This window comes from Ahaetulla prasina, chromosome 14, assembly GCF_028640845.1.
Source record: "Ahaetulla prasina isolate Xishuangbanna chromosome 14, ASM2864084v1, whole genome shotgun sequence".
In the NCBI taxonomy this organism is placed as follows: domain Eukaryota; kingdom Metazoa; phylum Chordata; class Lepidosauria; order Squamata; family Colubridae; genus Ahaetulla; species Ahaetulla prasina.
In genome coordinates this window covers 15,706,419-15,725,170 of record NC_080552.1, presented here as the reverse complement: position 1 = coordinate 15,725,170, position 18,752 = coordinate 15,706,419, and the positions used below count along the sequence as shown (strand labels likewise).

The 18,752-nt window shown below is 48.6% G+C and overlaps 1 protein-coding gene across 1 annotated transcript in view; it reads right to left on the bottom strand.

The window, feature by feature from the left end:
• Positions 1–237: 237 nt before the first annotated feature.
• LOC131185317 (BOS complex subunit NOMO1-like) overlaps positions 238–18,752 on the bottom strand; it is a 47,439-nt gene continuing 28,924 nt past the window's right edge. Inside the window, exons 21-28 of the mRNA XM_058157756.1 lie at positions 18,348–18,475; positions 9,488–9,629; positions 9,055–9,138; positions 8,173–8,283; positions 6,980–7,081; positions 5,754–5,873; positions 4,947–5,039; positions 238–2,707 (exon numbers count right to left, since the gene is read on the bottom strand). Coding sequence (XP_058013739.1) covers positions 2,576–2,707; positions 4,947–5,039; positions 5,754–5,873; positions 6,980–7,081; positions 8,173–8,283; positions 9,055–9,138; positions 9,488–9,629; positions 18,348–18,475 — 912 coding nt within the window. The 3' untranslated portion in view covers positions 238–2,575. The remainder of the gene's footprint in view (positions 2,708–4,946; positions 5,040–5,753; positions 5,874–6,979; positions 7,082–8,172; positions 8,284–9,054; positions 9,139–9,487; positions 9,630–18,347; positions 18,476–18,752) is intronic.

Here is an 18,752-nt window from a genome sequence, read left to right as displayed (position 1 = left end):
CAGTTCCCAGAATTCCTAGCTGTTATCAATAATAAGGATTCTCTGCCCTGAAACCTAGCCCCTCCAGGATGAGCTAGGCCACTCTACCCCTTAGCATCGGTGTCCTGGAGGTATACTTGCCCATCTCTTCACAGACCTTCAAGTCGAGTCAAATAACTACACTCAACTCCCATGGTCGATTCTCATCGAAAGAAGCAACACAGCATTAATGCAAATTTAAACAGATTTTTTTAAAAAAAAAAAGAACTAGCACAAATAGGCATTTGGAAATAAAATCATAATAGGTGTTTGCTTTTCGTGCCAATTATTTTTCCCCCCTTATTGAGATGCAAAATACAGCTTTCCTCCATTTCTATGAATCTGCTCAACCCTGAAGTGGTTTGGCTAAGGAGATGTCAATTAAGCCTTCCATTTAATGGTATGGAAGGATGACTCATGCAGGCCATGTCTTCCCCGTTCAATTCACATGAGCCCACTTTTCTGTAAAAGAAGAAATATCTTTGCAATCAAAGCAGGAATATGAACTAGAGCGACTATGTAAAAGCTGGGAGAAGACACGCTGATCTGTCAATTCCACTCCCATCAGAACTTATCTTCTACACATAAGCTCCACCTTGTGCTTGATACATGATGAATTCTTCATTCATGGCATCGTGCAATTCTGGTTGTTCAAATCTCTCCCTACCCCACCCCAAATCCTCTTGAAATCAGACTGGTTAAAACCAGTGCTCGTGTTCACCCTTAGAAGATTGTAAAGTGAGCAAAAATGCCAAGCTTTATTCTGGCTTTCTTTCCGCTAAGAAATTCTCCACTTCATCCACTCGATTAATCTAGGCGACCGAGTCTACTGCCATCTTGTGGCTGCTTTCTAATATTACACTATCCACCTAGTCAAAACCTGTACAGTACGGGCAGTTCTCGAGTTACAACCATTCTTTTAGCGACAGTTCGAAGTTCTTCAGTTCAATTCTTGGATGAGAAGCAAAACGTCTTCAAGGAAAAACGAAGAAAGTCCCGGTGCCTCTTGAAAAAGCACCTTTGGGACAACCGTGACCTGGGTGACTGAGAATCTCCATAGATACTAACTCCATGTTCCTATAGGTTCCTTCATTCTTATGTCAGAGGCTAGGTATAGCCTATCTTTTGGTATCACCCAAACCACCTACAGAACATCTCAACCACCTGGTACTGGCCAATACTGTAAGACACAGAGGAGGCTTCCTGTATTCGAAGTCCTCCAGATTTGTTGGACAACCAATACCAATACGGAAGGAGTCATTGGACATCACAGTTAGAAGAACCAATGGGAGGTGAAGACAGCACACAGGGACTTCATTAAGATGAAGAAGTTGGGTTAGAGCATCTAGAAGTGAATCTACATGGTGTGTGGACTCCAACTTTCAAAACCTTCTGTAATAGCCATACTAGATGGAGAATTACGGAAGACAGAATCCCCATATCTGGACGGTGGCCGGCTTGCAGAAGTTTGGACTGAAATGGTCATAGTGGGCTAAAATGCTGTAGAACCAGATTCCTGAATCCTTGTATGGAATTTGACCAGAGGATTGCCATGGTCCTTTCCTGTGTGTACATTCCAGGATGCTATCGAAAAAGATCAGAGCTTGGAAAGAAAATTATAAATAGGAAACAAAGCAAATCAGGAACAAGTAGCAACAAGAATGCCTGAAAATTAAATGTTCTGACTAGGCTTCCCCAGCAGCACGAAGCCGAGTCCTCGTCCTGATAAACCCCTTTTATTTAATTTACAGTAAATTCCTCTCCAGCAAAGTCTTTCCTTTCCCACAGTCTTTCAAGATAGTTCACAATTACTGACCTTTATTAGGCTTGGAGAATGGCCAGGCCAATATCTTTCAGACACCGCAATACTTGGCCAGAATGCAGGAATAAACTAATTGCCTCCTGCAAACACCCCTCCCCTTTCGCTCCTCTTTTATTCTCTATGGGAGGAGCCATTCATCGTCCACCTGTGGCCTTACTCCCAAGTCGACCCCTGTTCCTTAATTGTTCCCTTCTCCTGACAGTTCTGCACATGCGCACACTAGGAACAGGCACCAGCCGTTCGTCTGCCTCACTGATGCCTGACTCCGAAGACAGCTGATAACTGGCATATGGCCCTGGCCCCCTCTCTGCCTCCGACGCAGAGCCCTCATCACAGCCTTCCCCAGACTTCAGGACTGGCCCATGTTCCTCCCCAACCTTCTTGCTGTCCGAATCTGCTGCCAGATCTGCTGGCGCTGGCAGGCCATATTAAGACTCAAATCAGACCAAGTTGGGAGTGAAAACAAATTTAATTGGTCATCGTTCTTTCAAACCTGACCATAATTTATGACCCCAACACTGCCTTTTAGGACAGAGGCTTTCTCTTAAAAGGGCTTCTGTGACATTCAAGATACTCCATGTAAAAAATCATACCCGTGACAAACCAACTCTGAGTCGTAGATGTCCAGTGCAAAGAATTTCTTTGCTGTAACCCAGAGAAGTCTCACTTTAGCAGCCAGGCGAAAAGAGGAGGAGGAGTAAGTAAAACCAACGCATCTGAATGGGACATCCATTCTCACGTCCGTCGTGTCTTCTGTTTCTTGGCTTGCCTCTTGATATCCTCGAGGCCTCCTGTATCGGCCCCCGCCTGTCCCAGAGCACACACCCCTTGGAGACGGCTGGTTAACTGAAGCAGCAAGGGAATCAACTGGAGGAACAGAAAAACAGGCTATGTTTTGGTCCAGGGAAAAGGGAATTCTACCCAAAAGACCAACATGATACTATTATGCAAGTCATCAACCCTCATTACAAAGCAGTGAGGAGCTCCTTCTGGTTCACCAAGCGTGCATTAGAATGTGAAGTCCTTGGTGATTTCTGAGCTTGATTGCTTTCTTACAGACGTTTCATGGCCCAACTAGGTAACATCATTGGTGCAAGAAGGGATAAGAAACAAGAGCAAACTCCACTCTATTCTGAGGATGTTACCTAGCTGAGTCATGAAAGGTCTGTGAAAAAACCACTAAGTGTTGTGTTCCACCAGCAACCTGCAGAGCTGGCAGCGGAGTCGGACAGTGAGGAGGCAGGGGAGGACAATGGATCAGTCCTGGAATCAGGGGAAGGCCCGGACGAGGGCTCTGCGTCAGAGGCAGAGATGGGGCCAGGGCCATCTGGGAGCAATGTGCGCATTCTGGAGCCTCCAGAGGCGGACAGCAGAGAGGCAGAGGAACAGGAGGAGCCTGTTCCTAGTGCACGCATGTGAAGAGCTGCCAGAAGGCAAGAGCAGCTAAAGCAAAAAGGACGACTATGGAGTAAGGCCAGGAGATGACTGGCCCTTCCCAGAAAGCTTAAAAGAGCAGCAACGGCTCTTTGTAGGAAAGCAACGTTGCTACATTTGTTTCTTGCTTTTGAACTTCATGGGGTTTTGCCAAGAAAAGCCTTTGGCAGGGTGCCAAAGAAGACAAAGGTTTGTGATAAGGCCGAAGGACTGTTTATAAAGGATTTGTTTGGGACTTAATTTGGACTAAGCTGAGAATGAAGTAATTCTCAGCTGTTCTAATAAAATATGTTTGTTTAGGACTGATTGTGTCTGGTAATAACTACTTGGGCCTAGGTCACAACACCAAGCTCAGAGAGTACCAAGGATTCCAAAGTTCAATCCCGAGCTACAACTATTCTCTTCTACAGGTGAATTAAGATGTAGCTGATGGTTCAATCCATCCGGCTCCCTAGCTCAGTAATCCCACTACCCTAAATAGACAAATCATCTATTCCTGGGAGGCCAGACTACTCAACCAATAGACCCACCATTCAGGAAGGTCTCCACAAGGTCACCCATCTTCTCCATCCCAATTCTTGGAATGTGTGGTAAGCCAAGAATAAAATCAAGGTTATTTTTTCCCCCACTGGTGCCCTTTATTAAGGGTTGGGGCCCAGCCAGCCCCCCACCAACACACATTTTTCTCACCCCCTTTTAAAGCTACCCAAGCTGGATGGTTTAGGCCACTGTTTCTCAACCCCAACGACGTCAAGAAGCGTGGACTTCAACTCCACGCTTGCTGGCTGAGGAATTCTGGGAATTGGAAGTCCACACATTTTGAAATTGCTGAGGTTGAGAAACACAGATTTCGGCAACATACAAACAGCTCTTCTTCTTCAGGATGTATTGTAAGTTTGGCAAATAAACACACCAATTTAAAAGCACCAGGAATGAAGTGGTATTGCACACTGAGAATTAGCTGGTGCCTCTGATTGGCCCAATCCAAGACAATGATCCCAACGACAATGATCCCAACCACAGTTCATCTATCCCAGGGATCTGCAAACTTGGCTCTTTTAAGACTTGTGGACTTTAACTCCCAGAGTTGGGAGTTGAAGTCCACAAATCTTAAAAGAGCCAAGTTTGCAGACCCCTGATCTATCCAAACCTCAATCCCAGCATCAAAGTGTTTGTAAGGTAAAGATAAAGGTTCCCCTCGCACATATGTGCTAGCCCTTCCCGACTCCAGGGGGCGGTACTCATCTCTGTTTCAAAGCTGAAGAGCCAGCGCTGTCCGAAAACGCCTCTGTGGTCATGTGGCCAGCATGACTCAATGCCAAAGGCGTATGGAACGCTGTTACCTTCCCACCAAAGGTGGTCCCTATTTTTTTTCTACTTGCATTTTTTATGTGCTTTCGAACTGCTAGGTTGGCAGAAGCTGGGACAAGTAATGGGAGCTCACCTCGTTATGCGGTGCTAGGGATTCGAACCGCTGAACTGCCGACCTGTCGATCGACAAGCTCAGCATCTTAGCCACTGAGCCACCGTGTACAAAAAGTGTTTGTAGCTTAGTACAAAACAAAGGGAAGCCATCCTAGCAAAATGATGTTCATTGGATCCCCAAGGAAGGGAAGCAACTCAACACGCAGCCACAACCGCACTGACATCGTTACAAAAAAAAATCTATTACCTTGTCGTGGTTGTAGCCCGCTAACAAAAGCAGCAGAGTCAATGGAAGAGCGATGTAGGATCCTTGGGCAATATCCTGCTCTGGCAGTTTTCTCTGAAAAGGAAGGTAGCTGTAGTCTTAGAATACTTTTGGTAGTTAAGGGCCCAGAAAATCCCCACTTTGCCAGTGGTGTTACCCATAGAAATCAACGAAGACATCATATCTGCCAGGTGCAAAGAATTAGGACTATCTGTTAAGGTGCAATTCAGAAGATGTATTGCTTGTCTATATACAAGAATCTATTCCACTAAAATACAATACTAAATTAGCACCAGATAAGGGGCAATGGAATTCAAGAGAGGGTTAGACTTGGCTCATTTGTGGGAATGCGATGATTCTAGGCTGATGACAAGCTTAACTCCACCACCACCACCCCAGCTCTGCCTGCCCTTCTCTTACAAGATTGTATTGACTTTCTTTGCCTGGATACCCCACGCTTTGCTGTGAATAAAACTCCCATTGGCTAGGTTCATTTACCACGGTGAGCCCCAAATCGTGGCTGCCCGCCCACCAGTGACCTACAGAGAGAAGTAACAGACTCGTGAGGGACCTTGGAGGTCATCTAGCCCAACCCCCTGCTCACGCAGGAAACTTGTACTAGGGATTCAAACTGCCGAACTGCCAACCTTTCTGATTGACAGTATCTTAGCCACTGAGCCACCTAGTCAGGCACCGTCACGTGAGCCCACCATGGCTGTACGCTGGGGCTGACTCCCACTTCCTTCTCTCTCTCTCTCTCTCTCTCTCCAGAAATTTGCAGAACCTTACCGTAGGATTAAAAACCAAGGTGATGTGCTTGTGGTATCCGATGGTGGTGAATGAGACTTGAGGTAGGGTGTAGTCATACTGCGACTTGGACAGGGTGGAATCTAAAAGCACCATGTAATTCTAGCAGGGAAAGAACGAGAATGGAGAAAGGAAAAAATAAAAAAACAAAATAACATCCGCTTAACCGAAAAAAAAGGAAGACGACAGAATCTGAATCACGTTTGGATGTTCTTCAGGGTAGAAATTTACTGCACCACCCCAGCTGATTTCGCATCATTTCGACAGGTCAGCTGGTTTTGTTTGTTTATATCCTGCCTTTGTCCATGTTTACAAATGCCTCAGGGCAGGGAACATATCCAACACACCCTCTTTTTCCTATTTTTCCCACAACAGTCCTGTGAGGTGGGTTGGGCTGAGAGAGGGAGGGATTGGCCCACTGTCACCCAGCCGGCTTTCATACCTAAGACGGGACTAGAACTCTCAGTCTCCTGGTGTTTATTCCAAAGTCACCCAGCCTAAGTCTAAGGCGGGACTAGAACTCTCAAGTCTTCTGTGATTGGCCAGTCATCCAGTCGGCTTTTACACCTAAGGCAGGACTAGAACTCTTAGTCTCCTGGTGATTGGCCAAAGTCATCCAGTTGGCTTTCATGCCTAAGGCAGGACTAGACCTCTCAGTCTCCTGGTGTTTATTCCAAAATCACCCAGCCAGCTTTCACTCCTAAAGCAGGACTGTAACTCTCAAGACTTCTGCTGATTGGTCAAAGTCATCTGTTTGGCTTTCGTGCCTAAAGCGAAACTAGCACTCTCAGTCTCCTGGCATTTATTCCAAAGTCACCCAGCCAGATTTCATGGCTAAAGCAATTCACTCTATTGCTTTCTAGTCTAGTGCTTTAACCACTAGACCAAACTGGCTCTAATTTCTATTTCTTTCCAAAATTCAGGATTACAATGGACAGCAAAGGAAAACTCTTATCTTATCTGCAGCTGAAGGAGAAAACTCCCACCAAGTCCAGATTTTCTGCAGTTTCTCCTATGGGGAGAAACCTACCCAGGTCTATACTAAGAACTCATCTTTCTCTGCAGATGTTTTAAAAGACAACCGAGTGAAAACGGAAGGAAACGATGCTCCTGCTCCCCTCTGCAAAAGACGGGGCCTACTCCTCAATAAAAATTTCTTACAGATTTTCTTCTTCTTCTTCTTCTTTACTTATGAAGATGAGTATTACCTCTCCATCCCGGAGCAGAGGTGGAAAATGAAAGAATAACGATTGGCCGAGGGAGACCGTGTGAACCGGATTGTCCAGGTTTTCGCTTTTGTAAAGTTTCACCTGGGGAGAAAAGAACACACACACATACTTACACAGGCTTTTTTTCTGAAGTTCTGTTTTGGAGGCTTTCAGAGGCAGAACAAAGTTTTTTTCTGAAACAGAGTTTTGGAGGCAGAAAAAAAAAAAAGCAAGGCACAGAGCTCACAACCAAGGAACCTGTTGCTAAAATTCACCTCTGGGAACGGCTGATTGGGGGTATTCCGGGAGGCCGATTCACCTGCCGATCAGCTTTTTTCTTATTCTCCTCCCCAAAAACTAAGGTGTGTCTTATACTCCGGTGTGTCTTATACGCCGAAAAACACGGTAGCTGTTTTGGGATCTGGCACAGATGTGCTAGCTGTAGTTATCAGCAGCTCCTTAAAAAACTTCATTTTTTCCCCCCCTCCAATGTCTAGTTGCAATTTTCAAGTTCAGTGATTGCTCCCATGCTGGATCAGAAACAGCAAATAGCTGAATAATTTTATTCCCAGTTTAGTGCAGTGTGTCGTGTCCCACTCCTCCGCTGACGGCCGGGTCGGGGAAGTCCATATCAAGCGTGTCTCTGCAGCTCTGCCAAAGTCCTATCAGAGTTCTCAAGGCAGGCAGGAGACCAGGAAGTGACTTCAGCAATCCAAGTTAGACTTTGCCTGACTCAAAGAATGCCAGAAAACAGATCCTTTATATAGGCCATGGGGTGTGGCTCCATGACTCAGCACTTATCCAGGCCTGCCCCTCCCTTCCTTTTGCTGACGCCGCCTATCAATTCTCCTGAAGCGAGGATCTCTCCAGGCTCCAGCTGTTGGCAATTCACATTCCTCAGGCTCACATGCTGTGGGGGAGGGGGAGGGGTCTAGTTGCTCCGTTTGCCTAGGCATGGAGCCAGGGCTGGGGGCTGGAGGCACGTCAGGCCCTTCTTCTTGCTCGGCCTGTCTGGGCATGGTGCCAGGGCTGGAGCCTGAAGGCATGCCAGGACATTCCTCAGCGTTCAGCAGGAGATAAGAGGGACCCGGCTGCGGGGAAAGCGAGCGAGACACAACACAGTGTTTCCCCCCCACCCCCATTTCTGCACCCTGAAAAAAAAATCTAGACAATTCTACGCACACTTAACTCACCCATAAAGTAGGGAGGTACTCAGAAGGGGTGATCACATTTCCACTCAGGTCAAATTGGTTGATTTGGCGAAAAGCCACGATGTTCACATTGTCAACATCATCGCTGCCGACCTACAATTTTTTTTGGGGGGGGGGGAGGGGGGACAGAAAGGATTATGGGTCAAGAAGGAGAAGACTCAGGAGAACAGGAATGCCGGTCAGGCCGCACGGCCTCATCAGGTTTGCAATCAGTAAGAACATTTCTGTTGTGTCCTCCTCGCCTCCGTCCGAACGATGGCTTAATTAGCCGGCTCTTATCAGCTCTGGCAGCAAAAGAATCAGCGTCTGCCAAGACCCCTCGATAGCTGCCAAGACGCTGGTGAGTCACAACCTTCAGCTCTAGTCAATCCGTGGATTTGCCTGATACGAAGAGACACACCAGCTCTTGCTGCCTTTTATATCCTGTGGGGTGTGGCTCCATGACTCATCACTTCCTAGGCCTGCCCCTCCCGTTTCTGTCGTTCCCTTCTCTCCTGCCTACGAAACCTGGGATTGAGCCAAGCCTGATTGCTGTCCGCTGGGTCTGCAGGCGTGGCCTGGGGGGTGGGGGAAAGAGTCAGGAGAAGGAGGCCTCGTTATCTCTTTCGCTTGGCCTGCTTCTGGATCCTGGAGCTGATCCAGGGAGGCCGGTGCTTTCGAGGTAAGTCCTGACGGCCCTTCCCCCTCACTGTCCAAATCACTTTCTGGCAGCAGGCCCAGCTCCAAGGCACTTTCGGGCATGGGGCCAGGTTCGGGGGCGGAAGCCATAACAATTTCAATTCCTTAGGCGGGGGCCGATACAGGAGACCTCGAGGATAACAATCCATTTATCTATCCATCTAATTTATAAAAAGAACAAAATACCTGAATAGCAGAATACTGTGGAAGAGCTCTTTCGATGTGATCGTTGCCTTCGGCTTTCAGTTGAATGTGATACAGGCAGGACGGCTTTTTTTAAAATGTATAAAATTAAGAAAAACAACGCAGATTAACATTCCCAAGGTTAAGCGGTGTCATTATGACATACGCAACGGCTTTTGCACCAGCCACTGACTTAACTGAATCACAACCCATTGAAGGAGACGTTAAGTAGCTGGATTCACCTGATGCTAATCCACAAATCCCACATTTTCTAATTAAAAGAAGCGAGTTTACCCAGCATATTATGGCTCAGTATGATGAGTAAATTCAGGCTTTGGAGTTACAAACCACCACCCTCACCCTTAAAAACTGCCAGTGGCTTAACTCAAACCCAATAGGGGCTTGCACTAATTCTGCTGTTTTTTAAGAGACTCACCAGCAGACCCCGTAGACGGAATCTCCCCTCTTCATCCGTGACGGTGTCTTCTCCGTAGATGGCACACTCCCCTTGTCCTACTGCTTCCACTGCAATCCCTTGCTCAGGTTCCCCATTCAGAGAAGAAACGGTGCCGTAGCAGCTGGAGAGAAGGAGGAAGGTAAGTGTTGTGGTCTGCCAGCAGCCTGCGGAGCTGGCAACTGAGTTAGACAGCAATGAGGCTGAGGAAGAGCATGGGCCAGTCCTAGAGGCTGAGGAAGGCCCAGATGAGGGCTCTGTGTTGGAGGCAGGGGTGGGGCCAGGGCCATTGGGGAGTGAGGTGCGGACTCCAGAGCTTCCAGAGACTGATAGTAGTGAGGTGGAGGAACAGGAGGAGCCTGTTCCTAATGCACGCATGAGAAGAGCTGCCAGAAGGCAAGAGCAGCTTAAGCAAAGACGACAACTCGGGAGTAGGGTCAAGAGATGATTGGCTCCTCCCATAAGTCTTAAAAGACCAGCAACGGCGTTTGGGCTCTTTGCCGGAAAACAACGTTGGTAGCTTTGTCTTGCTGCATTTGTTTCTTATCGGCGTCTTCTGAACTTTTGCCAAGAAAGGCCTTTGACAGTATAATATAATTAGACCAAGGTTGGTGATAAGACTGAGGAATTGTATTGGGAAGAATTTGCCTTGATTTAGTTTGAACTACGCTGAAAATGAAGTAATTCTCAGCTGTTCGAATAAAGTTTGTTTGTTTTTTCACTGACTGAGTTTCCTACTACTTACTTGGGCCTGGGTCACAACAGTAAGGGTCAAGTGACATCCTTGAATTAAAACTTGGTGCGGTGGTTAAGGTGCCTAGAAACCAGGTGATAGTGAGTTCTAGTTTAGCCTTAGGCTTGAAAAAACCAGCTGGGTGACTTTGGGTCAGTCACCAGGACATGTTGAGTTCTAATCCCGCCTTACACATGAAAGCCAGCTGGCTTTGGGACAATCACCGGGAGACAGTGAGTTCTAGTTCCGCCTTAGGGATGAAAACCTGGTGACAATGAGCCAATCACCATAAGACAATGAGTTCTAGTCCCGCCTTAGGCATAAAAGCCAGGTGACTGTGAGCCAATCACCAGGAGATGGTAAAGTTCTACTCCCGCCTTAAATACAAAGCCAGCTGGGTGACTTTTGGCCAATTGCCAGGCTCAAGGTTGACTCAGCCTTCCATCCTTCCGAGGTCGGTAAAATGAGGACCCAGATTGTTGGGGGCAAGAAGCTGACTCTGTTATGTATTAACAGTTGTGCCTTTAAATATTTGAGCGGGAAATCAGCACGTTGCTGATTGGACGAAGCCTCCAGCAGAACTGTATAAAAGGAGAGGTTTTTCCCCCAGCCTGTTGCTGGGTTCACCATATATTAAAGAGCTGTTGTCACTACCCTGGTCTCCAGCCTCGTTACTTCCCGAACTTAACATTGGCGACGAAGGTGGGATCTCGAGGCTAAGGAGAACCAGAACCGAGCTGAAGCACGCTAGTTCGAACCCAGCAAACTCAGGGCAGAAAGCGGAAATGGCAAACACGCCACCCGCACCGCATAACCCGGCAAGGAGAAATGGGAACATATATGACCCGTTTCGAAAGCTTTCTAGAAGCCAACGAACTACAGGGGATCCCTGATAACCGCAAACGGGCTTACTTCCTAAGCCATTGCGGGCCGGAGGTAATCGAGATTGCGGAAGCCCTGGCAGAGCCAACGCCGATACAATCGGTATCGTGGCCGACTCTGCAGACTTTGCTGAAGAACCATTTCGCACCGACGCCGTCCAAATACGTGCAGCGGTTTGAATTCGGAGAACGTAGACAGATGGAGGGCGAGTCCATCGGTGACTACATGGCGCTTTAAGAAGGCGTCCAAGGACTGGGGATACCGAGACTTAGACGAAGTCCTACTTGACCAACCCATCCGAGGGGACAAGGACACCCGCCTACGGCGACGACTGCTAGCCAGGAGCAACCTGACACTAGCCACCGCTCTGGACGAGGCCAGAGCACACGAAATGTCTACTAAAGCAGCAGAGACTCTGCAAAAGCCTCTTCAATCCAAGGCGGCGCAAAGCCAACGCCAGTACACCAGGAGGAGATTCAGTCCGAATCCGAAGGTGAGGCGAGGATGAGGAAGGGTCTGCCGGACCGAGAAGCGCGACACTGAGGACCGTGACGTGCGGAAGCTGCGGAGGGCAGCATCAGCGCCAACGCTGCAGGTTTAAAGACGCAACATGCCGGCGGTGTGGGAAGAAAGGACACTTAGCTCAGGTTTGCAGAGCGGCCCAACCTTCCGCCGAAAATTCAAATCGCCAAAACGCTGAACCGGAAAGGCGGCCCGCGATTGGTTCAAACAAGAAAGGCGAAGTCTAACCAAACGACTGTCATTATAGGCCGCCTCAACCAAAGTGGAAAAGAAGATTTTCACAAAGCCCAAGATCGAGGGAGTACGGTGCAGGCTTGAAGTAGACACGGATCAGCGATCACCATCATGTCCTGGGACACCCTGGCGAAGTCGCTGCCGTCCGTCAAGCGCCATCTGCAAGCACAGCGGCTACGAGTGCACGACTACCAGGGGAATCGCATCCCTGTTCGAGGGACCACCTCCGTCCGAGTCGAGTACGGCCCTCACAAAAGACCCTGCCCATCACGATCGTCGAAGGAACTCTGCCCAGTCTGTTGGGACTAGACTGGTTTCGTGCCCTGGGCATGGGAGTGACTGGCATCTACAGAAGTGACTGCAATTTGAAAGACATTCTCTTTAACGAGTTCGAAGATGTCTTCAAGGACTGCCTGGGCAAGTACAAGGGGACCCCTATTTCCTTCAACTTAGACCCCCAGGTAGCCCCCATTAGGCTTAAGGCGAGGAGAGTCCTTTGCCCTAAAACCAAAATTGATAAGGAGCTGGACAAGCTCATAAATCAGGGGTTTTGGTGCCAGTCGATCACGCAAAGTGGGAGACGCCAATCGTCACCCCATCAAGTCGGACGGGTCAATTAGAATTTGCGCTGACTACAAGGCGACGCTTAACAAAGCCTTACAGAAAAGCGCACCGGTTCCGTGGTGCAACATTTATTGCACTCTTTGGGGCAAGGGCAAGTCTTTGCAAAGTTAGACTTGGCCCAAGCCTACCAACAACTGCCAGTAGACGCCCGCTGGCGAAGCCCAAGCGATTGTGGCGCACAGGGGCATTCAAGTGCACCGATTGCAATTTGGGGTTAGTGTGGCACCAGGGCTGTTCCAAAACCTGATGGAACGACTACTGCAAGGGCTCCCAGGGTAGTTCCTACTTGATGATGTCCTAATTTCAGGGAAAACATGGAGGAATTGGGGAGGTTAAGAAAGGTCTTGAGCATTTTCCGGACAGCGGATTAAAAGTCAAGACAAATAAATGTCAGATAGGGGTCGAATCGGTCGATTTCTTGGGCTACGGATAGACAAGAAGAATTCACCCTACTGAGAGCAAGGTTAAGGCAATTAGGAAGGCTCCAGCGCCCAAAAACAAAGCAGAGCTGCAGGCATTCCTGGGATTGGTTAATTTTTACGCGGTCTTTTTAAAGAACAAAGCAACCGTTGCGGAACCGCTGCATAGGCTCTTAGGGAAAAATACTGTTTGGTCTTGGGGAAAGTCAGAAAATAGGGCTTTTGAAGCAGTAAAGAACCTGCTCTCAAGTGATAGCCTGCTCATCCAATATCACGACTCACTACCCTAGTGCTGGTTTGCGACGCGTCACCTTATGGGGTGGGGGCTGTACTCAGCCATAGATTTCCAAACGGCACAGAAGCCCCTATAGCGTTCTACTCTAGAACGATGTCCTCCACAGAGAGGAACTGCAGCCAATTAGACAAAGAAGCATTGGCCATTGTATCAGGGTCAAAAATTCCATGAGTATGTCTTTGGGCGGAATTTTGAAATCGTGACTGACCACAGACCGTTATTGGGATTACTGGCTGGCGATCGCCAACGCCTGTGGCACTTTCGCCACGCTTGACTCGATGGACTATATTTTTAGCCGCTTACTCATACAAGCTGCAGCATCGACCGGGAAAGAAGTGGGGCATGCAGACGCTTTGAGCCGATGCCCACTGCCGGGGCGACCGAAGATCCCACTCCGGGACACCCATCCTCCTTATTGACTCGTTGGACTCTGGCCCAGTCACATCAAAGTGGCTCGGGCATCATACCGGGACATTGTGTTAAGGACTGTACTCGGTTGGGTACAGAGAGGGTGGCCGCGCGGGCGAACGTTCAAAGAATTTGTTAAAAGCGTGATGAGCTCTCGGCTCAAGGGGTGCCTGTTATGGGGTGATCGTGTAATAATTCCTGTTAAGTTAAGGGGCAAGGTATTGGACCTCCTCCACGAGGTCACCCAGGCATCGTGAAGGAACTCTGCCCAGTCTGTTGGGACTAGACTGGTTTCGTGCCCTGGGCATGGGAGTGACTGGCATCTACAGAAGTGACTGCAATTTGAAAGACATTCTCTTTAACGAGTTCAAGATGTCTTCAAGGACTGCCTGGGCAAGTACAAGGGGACCCCTATTTCCTTCAACTTAGACCCCAGGTAGCCCCCATTAGGCTTAAGGCGAGGAGAGTCCTTTGCCCTAAAACCAAAATTGATAAGGAGCTGGACAAGCTCATAAATCAGGGGTTTTGGTGCCAGTCGATCACGCAAAGTGGAGACGCCAATCGTCACCCCATCAAATCGGACGGGTCAATTAGAATTTGCGCTGACTACAAGGCGACGCTTAACAAAGCCTTACAGAAAAGCGCACCGGTTCCCGTAGTGCAACATTTATTGCACTCTTGGGGCAAGGGCAAGTCTTTGCAAAGTTAGACTTGGCCCAAGCCTACCAACAACTGCCAGTAGACGCCCGCACAGCCAAGCCCAAACGACAGACGCACAGGGGGCATTCAAGTGCACCCGATTGCAATTTGGGGTTAGTGTGGCACCAGGGCTGTTCCAAAACCTGATGGAACGACTACTGCAAGGGCTCCCAGGGTAGTTCCTACTTCGATGATGTCCTAATTTCAGGGGAAAACATGGAGGAATTGGGGGAGCGGTTAAGAAAGGTCTTGAGCATTTTCCGGACAGCCGGATTAAAAGTCAAGACAAATAAATGCCAGATAGGGGTCGAATCGGTCGATTTCTTGGGCTACCGGATAGACAAGAAAGGAATTCACCCTACTGAGAGCAAGGTTAAGGCAATTAGGAAGGCTCCAGCGCCCAAAAACAAAGCAGAGAATCTCAATTGACAGGTGAGGAACCGGCTATCCAAAACCCATCACGAGGCAGGCAACACAATTTGACCCCAAAGTCTTCCAGATGAAATCATAACCTGTAAAAGCCAATTCATCAAAGCAGTGGTCCCACCCCCACCCAAACCTTTTGGGCATCAGGTACCGATTTCGTGGAAAGAGGCTTTTCCGCAGACCGGAGGAGGTGGGGTTTCGTGTGCTGCCTGCATCCCACGAGATGGGGCTTTGCTTGTTTACATGGCCTGGTTTCTTTTCTTTTCTTTTTTTTTAAGTCAAGCTTTTAAATTTATATATACCCGTATTTTCAGAGTATAAGACGCTCTGGAGTATAAGACGCATCTACCTTTTTTGGGGAGGAAAACAAGGAAAAAAATCTGCCTCTGCCACCCAGCAATTTACCTGCTTGCAGCAAACAGCGGAGGCCCGTGCGGCAATAAGCAATGGCAAATTCCTGCAGCCTGAAACAGCTGAGTATCAAGAAGCTGATCCAACCAACAATCAACTGCTTGTGCTAATCAGGCTGTGCTGAAGCTGAAACGGTCTGTTTGCAGTTTGCTGCTTGCTGGGAGGAGCTAAATTGCTGGGAGGCAGAGGCCAAAGGGTGGGGGCAAGCGGGTGGGCGGGCTACATTCGATGTATAAAACGATCCAAATTTTCATCTTCTTTTAGGGAAAAAGTGTGTGTTATACTCTGAAAAATACAGTTAAGTATTTTGAATACAGTGTATTGTCCGGGCATTTTATTTTACAGAAGGATGTAAAAGTACTGTGAAGTGGCCCCACACTTTTTGGGGGAGGGAGGAGAGAGGGTTGGGGAGGAAAACAAGAAGAAAGAATCTGCCTCCCAGCAATTTGCCTCCTTGCAGCAAACAGCCTGCTTTAGTTTCATTTTCATTTTCAGCACAGCCTGATTAGCACAAGAAAAAAAATCTGCCTCCCAGAAATTTGCTTCCTTGCAGAAAACAGCAGAAGCCCATGCGGCAATAGGCAATGGCAATCCCTGCAGCCTGTAACAGCTGAGGGTCGGGAGGCCGATCCAGCTGGCAATCAACTGCTTGTGCTAATCAGGCTGTGCTGAAGCTGAAATGGGCTGTTTGCTGCTTGCTGTAAGGAGGTAAATTGCTGGGAGGCAGAGGCTAAAGGGTGGGGGCCAGCGGGTGGGCGTGGCTACATTCGATGTATAAAACGATCCAAATTTTCATCTTCTTTTAGGGAACAAAGCAACTGCTATGGAACCGCTGCATAGGCTCTTAGGGAAAAATACTGTTTGGTCTTGGGGAAAGTCAGAAAATAGGGCTTTTGAAGCAGTAAAGAACCTGCTCTCAAGTGATAGCCTGCTCATCCAATACCACGACTCACTACCCCTAGTGCTGGTTTATGGCCTCCCTTATGGGGTGGGGCTGTACTCAGCCATAGACTTCCAAACGGCACAGAAGCCCCTATAGCTTTCTACTCTAGAACGATGTCCTCCCAGAGAGGAACTACAGCCAATTAGACAAAGAAGCATTAGCCATTGTATCAGGGGTCAAAAATTCCATGAGTATGTCTTTGGGCGGAATTTTGAAATCGTGACTGACCACAGACCGTTATTGGGACTACTGGCTGGCGATCGCCAACGCCTGTGGCACTTTCGCCACGCTTGACTCGATGGACTATATTTTAGCCGCTTACTCATACAAGCTGCAGCATCGACCGGAAAAGAAGTGGGCATGCAGACGCTTTGAGCCGATGCCCACTGCCAGGGGCGATCAAGACCCCACTCCGGGACACCCATCCTCCTTATTGACTCGTTGACTCTGGCCCAGTCACATCAAAGGAAGTGGCTCGGCATCATACCGACATTGTGTTAAGGACTGTACCGGTTGGGTACAGAGAGGGTGTCATGCGCCGGGCGAACGGTTCAAAGAATTTGTTAAGAAACGTGATGAGCTCTCGGCTCAAGGGGTGCCTGTTATGGGGTGATCGTGTAATAATTCCTGATAAGTTAAGGGAAAGGTATTGGACCTCCTCCACGAGGGTCACCCAGGCATCGTGAGGATGAAGGGGTTAGCTAGAAGCTATGTATGGTGGCCACTCATGGACGCAGAGATTGCTGAGAGGGTAGGGAAATGCCAAGCTTGCCAAGAGTCCAGACCGCTACCCCCAACAGCCCCAGTCAGAGAATGGGAAAAGCCCCAAGGGCCTTGGTCAAGAATCCACATTGACTTTGCTGGCCCCTTTCACGGCCAAACATTCCTAGTGGTGGTGGACGCATTTTCCAAATGGTTAGAGATCATACTTATGAAGTCCACCACAGCCGAAGCAGTAATCGCAACCCTGCGCCACCTATTCGCAACTCACGGGTTGCCGGACACTCTGGTGTCCGACAATGGGCCCCAATTCACGGCAGCCCAGTTTGAAGAGTACCTGGCAGAGGAAGGCATCCGACATGCCCTCTCTGCACCTTTCCACCCTGCGCCGAATGGCCTTGCAGAGCGCCCGTCCGGAGCGCTAAGGAGGCATTGCCCAGGCTCAAGTCAGGTGACTGGCAAGCAAAAATAGACTTTTTCCTAGCCGCCCAGCACAGAACCCCAAGCACAGCCACTGGGAAAAGCCCAGCCGAATTGCTAATGGGACGAAAACTCCGGTGCCCACTTGACCGCTTGAACCCCATTACACACCCGAGGGTTACAAGGGGAGCTAGAAAAACAAGGGAAATGAGCATAGGCGACCGGGTGTGGGCCCGAAACTATGGGGACGGCCCTAGTTGGTCGCAGGACAAGTAACAAGAGTAACAGGCCAAAATCGACGTGGTAGAGCTACCAGACAACCGAATGTGGCGGCGCCACATAGATCAGTTAAGGAAACGAATAACTGACCAAACCAACCAACAGAGACAGGTAATGACCAATACCACTTTGAATCCACAGCTGACAATGACCCGGGAGGCGCAAGACTTAGCTGAGGTCCCAGAGTTCCAGCGACGCCATCAGGTCCCCGAGGGAAACAGCAGGAAAATCCAAAATTAATCCAAAGCCGGATGGCCAAGAAAAGAGTCACAATAATCCAGAGCCCGACGGCCCAGAGAAAGAGCTGGGAGGAGGAAACAGCCCCTCCGACCAGCTCGAAACACCACCCAGAACTGAACCGCGCAGGTCAGAAAGAACTAGGAGACGCCCAGGTTATTTGCGTGACTACGTCGAAAAATAACATGTAAATAAATATGTAAATAAGACCAAGTGTTTTCTGGGAGGGGAGGAGTGTTATGTATTAACAGTTGTGCCTTTAAATATTTGAGCGGGAAATCAGCACGTTGCTGATTGGACGAAGCCTCCAGCAGAACTGTATAAAAGGAGAGGTTTTTCCCCCAGCCTGTTGCTGGGTTCACCATATATTAAAGAGCTGTTGTCACTACCCTGGTCTCCAGCCTCGTTACTTCCCGAACTTAACAGACTCTATAAACCGCTTACAGAAGGATGTAAAAGTACTGTGAAGTGGTATATAAGTCTATTGCTATTGCTACATTCCTGCTCTCCAGTTCAGATAATTCCATCAAATTCAGCCCCAATTTTCCAGCCCTGAGCCCTGAACTGGCAGAAGTTCATATTTTACTGACCTGTAAGCCGTACGGTAACCAATAATGGCAATTTTAAGATTCTGGCCCTCCTGAACTTCAATCATCTGGGATGAGGGTTCGAAGCGAAACTCTTTCATCATTGGCTTGAAGTAGTACTGCCCAGGACTCTGTGAAAGAAGAACCATTCGTTGACTATTATTCCCCTCCTAACTTATTTACACCCCAGAATCAGAGGGGTTTAATTATTCAATGAAAATCCTGATCCCAATTGTGGTTGTAAATCAAGGATTACCTGTACTGTAATCTCAAGAGTCACTAAGGCTTTATTCCTGTGATGGCGAACCTATGGCACGCGTGCCACAGGTGGCAACACAGCGCCCTCACTGTGGGCATGCGAGCCGTCACCTCAGTTCAGCCGCGCATGCGCATTTGCCTCCCGCCGGC